At 37.7% G+C, this 16246-nt stretch overlaps 1 protein-coding gene across 1 annotated transcript; it reads left to right on the top strand.

The window, feature by feature from the left end:
* Positions 1-1660: 1660 nt before the first annotated feature.
* dnttip2 (deoxynucleotidyltransferase, terminal, interacting protein 2) lies at positions 1661-15632 on the top strand. The gene is made up of 7 exons (XM_023273480.3): positions 1661-1828; positions 5403-7300; positions 10418-10556; positions 10769-10864; positions 11070-11234; positions 13319-13428; positions 15117-15632. The coding sequence occupies exons 1-7, from the start codon at positions 1688-1690 to the stop codon at positions 15211-15213; spliced, it is 2646 nt and encodes an 881-aa protein (XP_023129248.2). The 5' UTR covers positions 1661-1687; the 3' UTR covers positions 15214-15632.
* Positions 15633-16246: the final 614 nt, after the last annotated feature.

Raw genomic sequence — 16246 nt, 5'->3', positions numbered from 1 at the left:
CAACAGAAAAGACAAAGAAAACTTTAAAAAAGCAAACTAAACACTTAACCCTCCTGTTGTCCTCATTTACAGGCACCAAAAATATTGTTTCCTTGTCTGAAAAGAATCCAAAAATTCAGCAAAAAAATTCCCCAAATTTCTGAAAATTTGCAAAACCTTCGGGAAGAAAATTCCAATAATTCCTTGAAAGTTTCCCTTAAAAGTTTTATTTTAAAAAAAAAATTCCCCCAAATTTGGGGAAAATTCTTGTAAATATTTTCAAAAAATGAGTAAAAAATCTTCCAAAAAATCCTAAAAATATCTGAAGTGATTCCATATATATCAGTAAAACTTCTGATATTTTCTTTTAGAACATTCACATAAAAATCAACCAAAATCCAGGGAAATTCGCTGGATTTTGGTAGATTTTTTATGAATGTTCTTTAGAAACATTTTTAACATTTCTGTTTTTCCACCAAAAAATGTTCAAAGATTTCCCAAAAATGTTGAAAATGTGGACATCAGAAGTTTCACTATGAAAATATATATTTTTTTCCAGATTTTCAAACGGGTCAGTTTTGACCTGCAGGACCACATGAGGGTGAATCAGCTCCTTCAGCAGCAGACTGAGACCTCCATCCTATCGTAGGTCCTTCATTCCATCTGCTATAAGACTGAACAACATCAGCATCAGTGGCTGATAATAGCAGATACTGGACTCATATCACCCCAAATCATAACAATTTGCACAGCAATTCTTGCACTGCTACATCTTTGCACTTTCTAAACTTATTTTTTCCATTCTCATTTCTCATCCCTGTACATATTGTAAATATTATTACTACTATTTTATTATTATTTTATTACTCTTACTATGTTTATTGCTATATAAGCTGCTGTAACAATGTGAATTTCCCCTGGCTTGGGGATAAATAAAGGATCTTAAATGATTTTGTCAATAAAGGAGAAAAAAAGAGACTGGTTTCCGGCTCCACAGCTCTGCCATCAGCTGTCCCATATGTGGAAGCTTATTGGAACACCTTTATTAATAACCTTAACTGGAAAACGACGTGGAACCTGCCAGCTAGATGTATGATAAATAATAAAGTAAAAGAAGTATCTTTTAAAATAATTCACAGATTTTACCCATCAAAAGTCTTTTTGCAATGATTCACAAGAGACATAGATATAATCTGCTTTTTCTGTGAAGGACATCCTGAAGATGTATTTCATTTATTTTGGTCTTGCCCCTTTTCCACCAAATTATGGGAAGATATTTGCAAATTGATTTCTACTTGTATTGAATCAGATTCTTCCTTATACTTTGAACATATATTGTTTGGTTTCACTGACTATCCATCTACCAAAAAACCCAACAATTTTATATTATTAATCTTATTATATATTTAGCCAAATGGCATATCCACAAATGTTGATACACTAATCAGAAACCACTTCTTTCTGTCTTTGATGATGAAGTCAAACAATATATTAAAACTATTAGACATTCCACTAATATGAAAGCCATTAAGACTCTTTTTAATATATTTGTGTTCTGAGGTGCTGCCCCTGAATGTTTGTAGCCCCCTGGCGATTGTCTTCACATTGTACTGCGTTGTTTTCTTAAATAAAGATTTAAAAAAAAAAAAAAAAAAAAAAAAAAAAAGCAGCAGTTCTGCGATCAGCTGCTTCTGCCTCGTTTCTCTTCATGGATTGGTCGCGTCTCGCCGTCAGACCGGAAGTGAACGGAGCGAGGGGAGACGCAGCGTGGAAGATGGTGGCGACCAGGAGAGGAGTCCGAGTGAGCTCTCCGGCTAAAAGCGAGCCGGAGCCGGCAGCCGAGGTCCAGGTGAGTCCGGAGGAGAAGCTTCTGCTCACACCTGGACACGTCACAGGTTACGTGGAGGTTCGATCCGCTTCGAGTGAAGCGTGCACGTGGCTGATCAATGGACCCGATCGGAACTCACGTGGAGTTTGTAAACGTGTCGAGAAGTTAGAGAGGAAAAAACACACAAATGTCACAGTGGCACAGCTGGATGTTGTTTATCCAGCTGTTTACATTAAACTTTATTTAAGCAGCGCGATTTAAAACAATCCAGAGAAAAAGCAGCAAAATTAAACTGTATAAAATGCTATAAACAAGGCCAAACAGTGGAGCAGGTTGTCAGATCAGTTTTTAAAACACAGAAAAACAAAACACTAAAATATTTAGACCACGAAGAGCAAACAAAAGCCATAAAAACCGCCACATTTTTCTTCAAGCTGTGAACGAGGACAGACGTGATTGAAAGAGGAACACTTCTGATGTTTTGAATCACAATCAGTTTGATTTTCAAGTAGATTTTCACGTACAAAGAATTGGATGTTGGGTTTTTGACAGCAAACATGTAGAAAGTTTTCTAAAGAACAACAAAAATATTTAGTAACTAATAAGGAACAAGTTTGGAAAATCCAAGGAATTCTAAAAGTACCAGGAGTTTTTACAAAGTGCAGCACTAGAAAAAATGCTCCTCTCAAAACAAGAAAAAAAACTTACTTCAAGGAACTTTTACCTTGAAATAAGTGAAAAAATCTGCCAGTAGAACAAGTGAAAAATGGCTTGGTAAGATTTCTTGAAATAAGATATGATATTTAGAATAATGAGATCTTAAAATTAGCTGGGAAAACTTATTTTAAGCTCTATTTTACCAGGATTGTCAAGCTTAGGTGTCTTAAAATAAGTCAGACGTTAAAAAATAGTAGTTTTTCACTGAAAAATAGATTTTTGCTTTCATGTAACCTCCTAATTTGAGATGTATTAACCCTCCTGTTGTCTTCATTTATGGGCACCAAAAAATATTTTCCTTGTCTGAAAAAATCCAAAAACCAGCAAAAAAAATCCCCAAATTTCCGAAAGTTTGCAAAACCTTCAGGAAGAAAATTCCAATAATTCCTTAAAAGTTTCCCCTAAAAATTTTATTTAAAAAAAAAAAAAAAAAAAAAAATCCCCCAAATTTGGCAACAAAATTCTTGTAAATGTTTTCAAAAAATGAGTAAAAATCTTCCAAAAAATCCTAAAAATGTCTAAAGTGATTCCATATATATTAGTAAAACTTCTAATTTCTTCTTCTTTCTTTCAAAAATGTTGAAAATGTGGACATCAGAAGTTTCACTGTGAAAATATATTTTTTTCCCCACATTTTCAAACTTTAAAACGGGTTAATTTGACCCGCAGGACAACACGAGGGTGAAACTTATTTTGAGTTGTCTTGTAAAATTCAACTCAAAACAAGATCATTTCAAGATTGTTTGACTTAACAAGATATTTAAGATGCATTGTCTTAAAACAAGTCCCTCCATCTGCTGAAATGTCTCTTGTTAAGTGAATTTATCTTAAATCGAGTGGAATGAGACATTTTGACTAAAAATAAGACAAATAGACTTGGTAGGATTTAGAGTTTTTGCAGTAAAGGATGTGCAAATTATTTACCTAGTTGCTTTTATTAGCTTGGATTTTTAGGGATTAATCCGTTATTTTTGCTCATTTACAAACAAACAAACAACAACATAACATGCATATTTAACAGTAGCAGGAGTAAAAAAATGAGCAATTTCAGTTAACTTTCCCTCCATATTTCATTCAAATTTTCCTCAAATTTTCAAATTGAACTGCTGTTTTTTGGTAACTGGTGAATTTCTGTGAAACGAGTCGTGGTTTTCTCGCTGACCTCCGAACATCTCGACCACAGCGCTGAAATCGCAGCTTTAATCTTCAGGGAGGAGGAGAGGAAGGCTGTAATAAATGCTCAGACTGCAGCAGGAAACCGAGTCGCTGAACAAAAAGCAAAAGTTAGGACTCAGTTCCAGCTATTCTGTTCTGTTTTTGCTCTGTAGAAGACGGTTTAATTCTGTGCTGTCAGAGAGTTTAGAAACCTCATCCTGATATACTTTAGTTTCTTATTTTAAAATCACTAAATATCTGATTTGCATCAACTATAGTCCTTTTCAGACCTGGTGTGTGAGCTATGTAACACTGCTGCTTTGTTAATTGATTAAAGGGACATATTCTGTCATTCAGATGGACGTCACTGTCCCATTAATGTTCCTCTTTGCTTCATATCATATTCACCACATTCCAGCATTTGTTATACATGTGAGGTTGTTTAATCCAGTAAAAACTTACTAATAATCAAAAGACTGACATTTATCAACAGCCATGTTTATTTAGATTATTTCTGTCTGTGTTTGATGGTAATCTAAGTTTATAAACCGTAAAATAAAAATATCATGACATATATATATATATATATATATATATATATATATATATATATATATATATATATATATATATATATATATATATATATATATATACATATATATACATATATATACATATGCTGTGATGAAGTTCAGGACTCAATCTGAGGCCTAATGCTAAAAAACAAATGATTTAACTACAGAGGATAAACACATCTGTGTCCATGTTGGGAGCGATTTACAACTTTAAACATCTATTACAGCTACCAGTGCTGTTGTTTTACCTAAATATGCACAACTTTGTCACTTTGGAGACACTCATAGGAATCTTGCAGCTGTTTGTGGCTGCAGGTATTTTTTTTTCGATGTTTTTTTAATTAATTTCAGCATTCCTACAGAGAAAAGTATTTTTCTCTCTCTCTCTTAGGCATTGTTTCATTGGAAGACAATATAAATATAGTGCACGTCATTGTCCTGAGTACAGAATAAAAATGCAAAATAATAAGAATACAATTAAAACATTTAAAGAAATAAAATAATAATGACAAATAAGTTTATCAGTAGACAAATATTATGAATAGTAAACATGGCTTGGTTCTAGTATTTGGCATTGCTTTGGGCTTTGAGTGTCATTTTCTTGGGTTTTCCACTCTTTTATGTCATCGCTCCTCATGAAGTCACCAAGTGGTTTCCAAATATCCTCATAGACTTCCAGTTTGTCTTTTAAAATATATCTTATTCCTTCCATTGACTTTCATTGTGCCATGTTCTTTGTCCAAGCACCAACTGGAGGTGCGGCAGTTTTCTTTCACTTAAAAGCTATTAATCGCTTTGCCTGCAATATTGACAAATCACTACATTTATATTGTTTGGATCTCAGATTGAGATCTGGTGGATCTAAAAACAGCAGTATCATCTTAGAGTCTAGTTTAATATTTACAGACAAAATGGATCCTATCCGGCTGATCACCTCCCTCCAGAATTTCTTAACTTTCTGTGGCTGCAGGTTTTTAATAAATCTTGAGGAAAAAAATCCAACAAACAGCTGAAAGCAACAAGTTAACTTCATTTCTAACCAGTTTTGTTCATCGTTCTTTCATCAAGGAGGATCAGCAAAATAAAACTTTCATGCTTTCTGTGCACATGACAACAAACCTCCTGAATCTCTTTCCTCTCCACAGGCCACCCCGTCCGGACGGAGAACCAGGAGAGCTGTTAAACTAGCAGAGAGTCCGACCCGGCATCAACCTGTGGAGGCCTGCAGCCAGCTGGAGAAGAACGAAGAAGGAAACGTCCTCAACAGCCCGAGAAGAAGATGCACGAGAGCGTCCAGACTCCACAGCCCAGAGCAGCCGTCCACTCCGGTGGACTCCACTCACGAAACGGACGTGTCAGACATGGAGTCCTGCTGCTCCACGGCGTCCAACAGCGAACCACCGGCGACCAGAAGCACCCGGAGCAGGAGGAGGAAGCCTCGAGTGGCACAACAACAAGATGAGGAGGTGTCTGAGGTGGAGTCGTGCAGTTCTGCTGTATCTGCCTCAAAACATCCCCAGAGCAGCCGCCGGAGCACGAGGAGGAAGACGGTTCCTGAAAGTTCTGATGCTGAGAAAGGTGATGTTAAAGCCGAGGAGTCCCAGAGAGTCACCAGAAGTCAGAGGAAAACCACCAGATCAACTACGAAGCAGCAGACTGAGGACTCTGAGCTGTCCGACGCTGAAAGCTGCACTTCAAGCGTCTCAGGAGCTGAAGTTTCTAAATCGACAACCCGCAGATCTACGAGATCCAGGAGGCCACCTCGTCCTATCCCCATGCATCTAGACGAGCCGTCGGACAGCTCTCAGTCTTCTGCACCGACGGGCCGACGGACCAGATCGGCGAGAGGGAAGGCAGCAGAAGACGGCAGCGAGCCCCAGTCTGACGGGTTTGAATCTGGACCCACTTATAGCGTCGCCACACGGAGACGAAGCAAAGCCGCAGGTCTTAAAGCTGTGGATTCGGACTCTGAGGTGACGGACGTGCATTCCCCGGTGGGCAGCCCGACCCGAGGCCGAGGGACGCCCTGCAGCAGCCGGACGGGTTCAGGGAACAGCAGCCGCGGAGCTCCGACCTCCAGACGATCAGTCAGAGACATAACCGCGGTTAAAGAAAACGTTGAAGAACCAACCGAAGAGGACGATTCTTTAAACGACTCTAAATTAGAAAACACATTGATCACGGAGGACGCAGACTGTACGCTGGTGGAGGAGGAAAAGAGCCAAATCAAATCTGAAGAATCCAAAGTTGCAGTTGTTGAAGTGGAAAAGGAAGCATCAGACAGTCCTGTTTGTCCTTATGAAGCTGTTAAAGAGCCTGCAGTGATCACAGAGGACCAGCAGGAGGAGCCGTCTGCTGAAAAAGAAGCCGGGGACACCTCAGAGATGGAGAGGATGCAGGAAACAGCCCCATCATCAGAGCCGGTGGAGCCTTCAGTCACAGCAGGTGAGAAGGCCTCAGAAACCGAGGACGACGCTGAGCTGGACGTCATGGAGGCAGCTGACGAGGATGTTCCACAGAAAGACAGGCTTCTGGATGCTGCTGAGGAAACCCAGCCCGGTGAGGAGGAGAAAATAGAAGTCAGCACGTTGGAGACAGACACTCAGCAGGTGGTTGAGTCCATCCAGGTCACATGGAGCCAGCAGCAGAAGGTCACGGTAGATCCTGAACCCGAGCAGGAACCCAAAGACGTCGTGGTTCAAAATAAACAAGTCATCAGCCTGTTGGACAGCAGTGAGGAGGAAGAAGATGATGAAGATGAGGAGAGGGAAGTTTCTGAGGAAGAGGAGGAGGTGGAGTCGAGAGGAGAAACTTCCAACAAATCGGAAGCAGCAGCCGCATCTGTTGAAGGACTGTTTATGATCGACACGCGACCCGGACAAGACGCCGACGAACATTATTACAAAGACGAGGAGGAAGAGGCAACCACCAGCAAAAGAGACGAGCAGGAGGAGGAAGACGAGGAGTTTGTAGATGAGGAGGGAGACGACGATGACGACGATGAAGACGCACAAATCCTGTTCTCAAGCAGAGATTCTAGACTGTAAGTAAAGTAGATTCTAGGTGGAGGCCTCAGATCAATATAAAGAAATGCACTTTAAGGAGAATATATCTGAGGATAAAACTAGCAATCATGTCTTATGGATGTCTTCTCTTATTTGCCTTTTTGGGGAGAGTTAGATGAGAAGATCAAAGCCACGCTCATGTCTGTACAGTAAATATGCAAAGCTATTCAGCTGAAGGCAGGAGCTTTATAAAGAACCGGTAGCTTGGGGATAAAAACTGTGCAGCACCTCCACCGCGTTACACTGTACAGACTGTCTGAGGTTTCTGCTGCTTGCATTGTAAGTATGCGCCCATTAAAAGCACAAATAGTTGCTTTTATATGTGGTACAACTGGCTTTTTTGACAAGAATTAACAAGGAAGGGCAAAAGTGATTTGTACAAAGTAATGTTAATTAATAGTATAAAGTGTAAGATAAGTTTTGCGTAAGTTTTTATGCCCTTTGTTAGTATTTAGATGATGCCAATGTATTTGTGTCATTTAAAAGAGGGTAAATAGCCACGCGGTCACCTCTTTTACATGTTAGATTTTAATTAAAAGACATTAATTTGTAGAAATCTCTTTTCACTTCAATATTAAAGAGTCTTTTTTTTTTAAATTCTTGCCCAAAAGTCATCATATATTAACAATGATGCAAACTTCCAATTCGACTCAATCGGATGAATATTGTTATAGGTACTGTGTTGATTATATTCTAGTTTGGGAGCTGTAGAGCTGCTGGTGTAGTTTTTTAAAATTATTTTTAAAGCAAATGAACCTAACTCTTCCCCACATTTCCACTTATAATGCAGCATGATACTCCTGAAACTGGTGGTAGTTTGCTTATCTAAATTTTGGTAGAGCTAATGGCTGTATATAAAAGATGTGAGGCCAATGCCAAAGAGCCTTATAAACCTGCATTCTTTCTAGTGGCCAGCAGGGGGAGAATAAGTCAGATTGTATAGAAGTCTATGAGAATATGACCCAACTTCTCCCTTCATTTGTTACCTCAGTGAACATTTTTCCAATGAGTTGATAGTAGGGCTGCCACAAACGACGCGTCGACTAATCGCCTGAGCACGATACGTCATCAAAAGCGGAAGTGAGCGCGCAATGCAACAGAAATCACCGTCCGAGTGCAGCGCGGAACACGCATGGACATCCGCGCTGTATCGTGCATATATAGTATATGCATATATTATATACGCACAATACAGCGTGGACATCCGCGTTTACGATACAGCGCGGACATCCGCGTCGCATCGTGCATATACTATATATGCACGATACAGCGCGGATGTCCATGCGTGTTCCGCGCTCCACTCGGACGGTGATTTCTGTTGCATTGCGCACTCACTTCCGCTTTTGATGACGTATCGTGCTCAGGCGATTCGTCGACGCGTCGTTTGTGGCAGCCCTAGTTGATAGTCTTATTTGCTAGTTCCAAGATTTATTCAGTACAGCTTGATGTTAATTTAGTAAATTTCAGTCCCATTTAGAGGAAAATAGGTGGTAGAGCAGGGTATTTAGGGTGAGGCTACAGTATCGGCATGCATAGAGTCCTGGAGTTTTCAGTCAGATCAACGCCTCGCTTGCCAAGTATGATTTAAAGAATTTAAACCAGAGTTGGCCAAATTCCAAACTTAAGCCCCCAAAAGTTTGTCCACAAACCAATAAATGACGTCAGCATGTCTTTGTCCATCTTATAAATCCAGTCTTTGGGTGGGACAGAAAAAATCGCATTTCGCCGAAAGACCAAAGCCATCAATTGTGTTGTGTTCCAGCTCCGTCCATCCCTGTTTGTGGCCTTTTGAAGACAGGAATCTTGAAAAAACAGTCACAATAATGCATTTTTTAAACTTAAAGCTTCTATTGCATTCTTCTATTACTGCTGTTTTACAGTGAGATAAATCTCAAATGATAAATAGAATAAAAGATTTTTACTGTCAGTTTCTCCAGGATATACAGAGGAACCGAACACACTTTTGTCTCACACCTTTGTATTACCGCCATACGTTTCAAAAAAGATCAAAATACAGTATGCAGGGGGTCCTCGAGTTACATCGGAGTTCCGTTCCTACGGCCCAGCCTAAGTCGATTTTCGCCATAAGTCGGAACTCTGGCGAAAATGTAAACAATGCCGTTAGGTGCATCACGATATTGATCAGTTCTTCATAAAGTCATGAATACCAACGACTTTCATGCATGTATGAATCATTTTACAAGAAGATAACAGAATAAGCTGCACTGCTTTTACAGCTTGATCAAATAACGTCCCTTTGAAGGGCAAAAATTTAGCGAATGTAGCGCAGTCCAAGGTGGCGTACAACCGGCGAATGTAAACAAAGCCGTCTGATAGCGCCTCGTGACGACGTATTCATCCGCTCCGCTTACCAGCTAGTTCTGCGTAACCAGTTCTGACGTAATGATAAAACGCCGTATGTCAAGGACGTCGTAAACCGAGGACCTCCTGTAAATAAAATAAGCAAAATCTATAAAAATCAACCTATGAACTGGTGGTAGTGCCAGGTTATTGAGGTGATAGTAGTGCATATATGGTTGCAGCTGTGCAAATGGTTCAGTGAATTTCTTATTGTCAACAAATCCTTTAAAAAGACCAACAACATGTTTGTCAGTCTCACTGTTTACCTTCCCTGAACTGTCTGCGGAACTCAACCCCAAAGCAAGTTGAGTTTTTTTAAACAGGGCTAAATAATATCCTTAAACAGCTGGGCTCTACAGTTTTTATAAAATGTTAGTCATTGCCAACACTGCATTTGCTGAGGACTATTTTCAGCTGCGCATTAATACACATTTGGTGCAACATCGAGGACTTCTGATAGCAGGAAAATGCAGTAAATAGTGTAAATGTTCATTAGAATAAAGGAACGTGGAGCTCTGCAGTACAGAGGAGTTTTAGATCCATCAGTTAGTAGGATCACTTTACTTTTTTGTGATTTTTTTTTTCACCCTTGTTTAAAAAAAGAACAAACAGCTAAAGTAATGAGTTTCCACGGAGTCTTCAAGCACATTGTGATATTTTATTAATATTCAGAGGTGAGAAACAAGACATGGCCGCAGCTCCTGAGGAATTTTCTCACCGCCTATTTGTTTCAGGAAAGAGTTGTCCAGCCGTATTGACCCCGGCATCAGAGTGAAGCAGCTCGGGGGGTTGTACATCAGTTTTGATGGCAGCAAATCAAAACCTGTCTCCAGTTCGCTGCAAAAACTAAAGGAAAAGAAGATCCAAGATGAGGTAAATAAGAGATCGATTTTTTTCCTCCTTTTTGAAGGTGATCTGTGATGCAGAATGAATAACGAACTTCATAGTTATGCAAGGACGAGTAAATCCAATAACACCTGAGATGCTGTTATTTTCCAGTTCTTTCTGACTTTGACCTTTTATGTCTGAGTAGCCGAGTGTTCAGAGAGTTTTCAGTGTTGTGGTTTTTTTGTTGTCGTCCGCAGGTGATGAAGAGGAGTGTGATTGGACCGGACTTTGAAAAGAAAGATGCGGTGCCTCCATACACCGAATCCAAACAAAAAGCAAAGTTAAAACGAAGAGTAAGTTTCACAAATTAATGCTTTGACTTTCTGTGCTTCTGTCTGCAAAGTTTTGTCATTTGATTGACTTGCAAGCACTTATGACACTTTCTGCCCAGAAATGTAACCTGTAGTCATCACAAGTAGTTTATCTTGATTTGTATTTAAATCTGGACTTCCAGTGCTTCACAAATGTCTTTATAATCAGTGAAATCATTGTTCTCAGGCTGAGAGGGAGAAAACAACAGGAGATAGCTGGTTTAATATGAAGGCCCCAGAACTGACTCAGGAGCTGAAAGGAGACCTCCAGGTTCTGAAGATGAGAGGCTCCATGGATCCAAAGAGGTTCTACAAGAAGAACGACAGAGATGGTTTCCCCAAATACTTCCAGGTCAGTGGCATCACTCACCTGCTGCTCAGATTTACCCTCTAATAGCATTTTAGACAGACATCAGTAGATACTTTATCAAAGTCAACTGTATTGTCCGTTCTGCTGCATGTAGAGGATATAGACGGGGCTGAAATGTCGTTTCTCTCAGACCCCGTCACAAACATGCAAGACAGTAGAAAAAACAAAGAAGATAAAGACATAGGGGAACAAGACACTAAAAAATGTGGTAAAATACTGCCTGAGTGGTGTACAGATAGATACGATATTTACAGATGGCAGTACAGAATGAAATCAGTATATTGATTTAGAACATAAATAATACAAAATAAGTAATATATTAACAATTATAATTTAATAACAATTAATTGAATAAATAATAATAACGTCCACATCAAAAATCTGTGTTTTTACAAATGGTCATTTGTTCTTGTACAATCCCTGACTGCAAAATAACTTTTAATTAACTCTTTATTAAATATTAACTTATTTTGAAGATACTTGCTGTTAATTTCACAGTTTTTACAGTTTCTGAAGCATTACTGTTAGTTTTTTCCAGCAATAATGTAAGAGCAGTTCTGGATGTCAGAATCATCAATATTGATTAAATTTGCCAAATATTTCATTCATTCATCAGTTTAATTGAATGAAAACTGATATTTACAGACTAAAGAAGCAGTGCAGTATATTGTAATTGTTGGAAAATAAATAATAAAACAGTCCAGTCTGATTGTTTCCATCCACAGATTTATTTATCCCCTTGGGGAAATTCAAGTTATACAGTAGCTCACATGTTACATTTAAGAAAAAATGGCGAAACTAATGTGCAAAAGAACGTACAATTAATGTGCAAATCATGCTGGTCATAGAAATAAGGTGCAAAAATTTATGCTATTTACCATAATTGTGTAAAATTTGCGTTGTTTGAATTAAAATGAGTATTAAACAGTCAAAAAAATCATTATTATTAGAAATAATAATGAATAATTAGCAACGATTTTATAACTGCTCCCAAAGTTTTTCTTCTGGTACAGATAAGCCATGCTCCAACTGATGTTTGTCCAGTATTTATTCTTTTCTTTGGCACAGCAAATCTTTCCTTCACCAGCAAACACCGTGAAAAATTAATAGAAAGTAATGATACAAACAAAAGTATTTTATCAGCACAAAATAAAAACACAAACCTAAACAAAACGTCAATACAAAATAAAATTACAGTCACATACCGTGTGCGCCTTCTGACCAGAAATTCAGGAGTTGTTAAAGTCTTTAAATGTCCTCTTATTATTTCCACTTACGAAGCATCCTCTTTACGTGTCTTGCTATACCAGTAGCTCCTGCAGCTCACAGTTTTTTCTAGGTGATCATGTGAACACCGCATGCTGTTCACTAAGCGCAATACACACTTTGACCACTAGGCGCCAATAATACTCCAGAGAATTCACATACATTCAAAACAAAAGTTTTCTATGCAAAACACAAAATCTTTACTAAGAAACAGAATCCTGTGCAACAGCTACAGATTTGTAATTTGGATAACTCTGGTGCATGAAGCTAACATACATGTCAGCACCTTTGGATGTCTAATCCAGTGGAAAAAACACAAGAAACATCTGTAAACTCAATAAATGGCTGCAAAATGCATTGGATCTGAACACTTTATTAAAAAAATCAACAAAGAGCAATGTTATGCTACGTCGTCGTACTTGCAAAAAATGTAGAACATACAGACTGCAAGGAAAACTGCACCAGAGGAACATACATTAGAAAGAAAATCAGAAATAGATTATGTTTTTATGTCCCAAATCCGATGCAACAACAAATTAGAAAAGTTGATTTGCAGCTTCAAAGCAAAACACAATCTATTGTTGAGTGAAGCAAACCACCTGAATGAACTTTTACCACACATATATTGATGTTTTTACAGATAATACTGAAATTTTTATGCATTTATGAGCATTTTAAATGGAGGAAATCTGTGTGTTTTATGGACATTTCAGATTAGTTGGCATGTTTGAGCTACAAGTACAGTCTGCAGTCCTTACAGGAATTATACTGAGTGTAAAGTGTTTTTATGTGTGATACAGGTCGGTACAGTGGTGGACAATCCAGTCGATTTCTATCATTCTCGTATTCCCAAGAAAGAGAGGAAGAGAACGATGGTGGAGGAACTGATGGCTGATGCTGAGTTCAGACAGTAAGTTGAAGTTTACAAGCAGTCATGGTTTCATTATCATCATCTGATAGTTAAAATGTGGTGAGAACTCAGCACCTAACCCTACTGCAGGTCTTCCCTTCTTTCCTGTGTTCCTCTTTAACCCTAACCCTTGCCCATTGAATAAAACCAACAAGAGGGCCTAAAAAACAAATCTGAAAAAACATCATAGGATGTCGTCCAAAATATGACAGAAACGGCATAGTTTAATATGTCGTCCACATTGTGACAAAACCATCATAGTTTAGTATGTCGTCCAAATTGTGACAAAACCATCATAGTTTAGTATGTTGTCCAAAGTGTGTTAAAAAAAAGTCATATGTCGTCCAAAATTTTACAAAAATGTCATAGTTTAGTATGTGGTCCAAAATTTGTAAAAAAAAAACCTCATAGTTTAGTATGTCGTCTAAATTGTGTAAAAAAGCTCATAGTTTAGTATGTGGTCCAAAATATGACAAAAACGTCCTAGTTTAGTATGTTATCCACAATGTGTAAAGAAAGTCATAGTTGGTATGTCGTCCAAACTATGACAAAAATTTCAGTTTCATATGTTGTCCAATATATGACAAAAATGTCATAGTTTCGTATATCGTCCAAAATGTGACAAAAACGTCATAGTTTAGTATGTGGTCCACAATGTGGAAAACTGTCATAGTTTACTATGTCGTCCAAAATTTGACAAAAATGTCATAGTATGTCGTCCAAAATATGTAAAGAAAGTTATAGTTTACTGTCGTCCAAAATTTGACAAAAATGTCATAGTATGTCGTCCAAAATATGTAAAGAAAGTTATAGTTTACTGTCGTCCAAAATTTGACAAAAATGTCATAGTATGTCGTCCAAAATATGACAAAAATGTCATAGTATGTCGTCCAAAATATGACAAAAATGTCATAGTATGTCGTCCAAAATATGACAAAAATGTCATAGTATGTCGTCCAAAATATGACAAAAATGTCATAGTATGTCGTCCAAAATGTGACAAAAACGTCATAGTTTCGTCTGTCGTCCAAAATATGACAAAAACGTCATAGTTTAGTATGTCGTCCAAAATATGACAAAAATGTCATAGTATGTCGTCCAAAATGTGACAAAAATCGTCATAGTTTCGTATGTCGTCCAAAATGTGACAAAAACGTCATAGTTACTCCACCAAGGAACACTGTTTCTTTCTAGTCATTTCTGTGGTACTTCTGGACATATGGACACAGTTCAGATTTACTGGGATTTTTGTTTGCAAACTGATTTGTTTTTTACTTTGCACTGAATTTGTGACTCTTGTAAACCTTCTCAACTCTAAAAATAAGCCCTTCTTCTCTTTTGTTAACATCTCTTCAGCATTTATCTGGTAACATCAATGTATACCTAAAGATAAATTGAGGAAAATGGTGCAGATCAATGACTAAAAAGTCTACTCATTCAGTAAATACATCCCAAAATCCATACTGTTTTTTTTTTTATTATTTTTATCTTTTTAAGAAAGACATTGTGAACAGAAACTTGAAGTTGCTTCCAAACTTTTGGCCCAATAAAAACACACTTAAGCAGAGAAACAAGATGAAACCAGAGGATGTTTGCGGTCACATTTTTTTTTTATTGCTGATGGATCCCTTAAAAAAAAAAAAAAACACTCAAACATTAAATACAGAATTTTTTTTTTCTTTTTTCAGCAACAACAAAAAGAGATACCAACACATTTTGGCAGAGAAAGCAGCGCAGGGAGCCGGCAAGAGGAACAGGAAGAAGAGCAAATTCCACAAGAAGTGAATCTAAGGACTTTACATGATGAACACTGAGGATTCTCATGAATACTAATATTCAGTTCTTCAACAAGATCGCAGCACGATTGGTATTTTGGAAGTTAAACATATTTACACAAAGCTTTGCCAGATGCTGCATGTTCAAGACTCTTCATCTGTGAAGATGGAACGAGTATCTGTTCGTGTGAAACAGACAGTCGAGGTGATTTAGTAAAAAAAAACAGTCATTACTTTGTACAGTAAATATGATGTGCTTATATTTACCACTGAAACTTGACCTTTTTTATTAACTCAAATGAACCTAGAAATTACATTCTAAAAATAAATGGGATGAACAGAACACTGAAATATTTTTGTTTCACACTGTTTGTATAAAATCCAAGTGGTCATAATTTAAATAAAAGCTCCTCCTGCAGCATGATTAAATATCACTGTTGACTAAATTAAACTGTCAGGTGATTGTTACAAACAGTGATGTGACTAAAAAGGATACAAAACTCAGAAGCAGAGTGAAACTTTAGATGTTAGAGCAGCTGTAAATGTGAGTTAGACAAAAAAAAGCACATCACAAATTGAAGTTCACGTTTCATTTCCACATCGTTCGTAAACCTGTATAATACTCAGACTGCATCTCGTGGTGTTTAACGCAAGGAAAAGCATTTGACTACAGATGAAAGGATAGTCAGAGGTTACCAGTTTTTACAGAATATGTGCATGAAGCATTATTGACACTAAAACAGGACCAATAACACGTGAGAGGTTATTCTGCCACATATGGAGCCGGTTTACTTAAACATATCGTCTTGTAACTATACATTAAACTAGCTTCTTTTGCAATTACACATGTACATGATTTGACTGTCAACATATTCAAACAACAAAATAGCCTGTTAGCTAATTAATTTATCCAATTTCCTGTCACACATAGTCCAGTCTCTCTATAGTCCACTGCAAAAGTTAAAGTTTTCAAAATACTCAAGGGAAATTTGAGATGAAAAACAGAAGGAGTGTCGCAAACATATCAGAGATCAGACGTTCTC

Source organism: Amphiprion ocellaris, chromosome 2, assembly GCF_022539595.1.
Source record: "Amphiprion ocellaris isolate individual 3 ecotype Okinawa chromosome 2, ASM2253959v1, whole genome shotgun sequence".
NCBI lineage: Eukaryota > Metazoa > Chordata > Actinopteri > Pomacentridae > Amphiprion > Amphiprion ocellaris.
The sequence above is the reverse complement of the archived record's forward strand: the minus strand, read 5'-3'. Positions and strand labels throughout refer to the sequence as shown.

What these genes read in the sequence shown, in the direction of transcription:
- dnttip2 (XM_023273480.3), top strand. Translation starts at nt 1,688, where the DNA reads ATGGATTGGTCGCGTCTCGCCGTCAGACCGGAAGTGAACGGAGCGAGG. An exon ending in AGCCGGCAGCCGAGGTCCAG is followed by an intron (nt 1,829 to 5,402) that starts GTGAGTCCGGAG and finishes TCCTCTCCACAG; the next exon opens with GCCACCCCGTCCGGACGGAG. An exon ending in AAAAGAAGATCCAAGATGAG is followed by an intron (nt 10,557 to 10,768) that starts GTAAATAAGAGA and finishes TGTCGTCCGCAG; the next exon opens with GTGATGAAGAGGAGTGTGAT.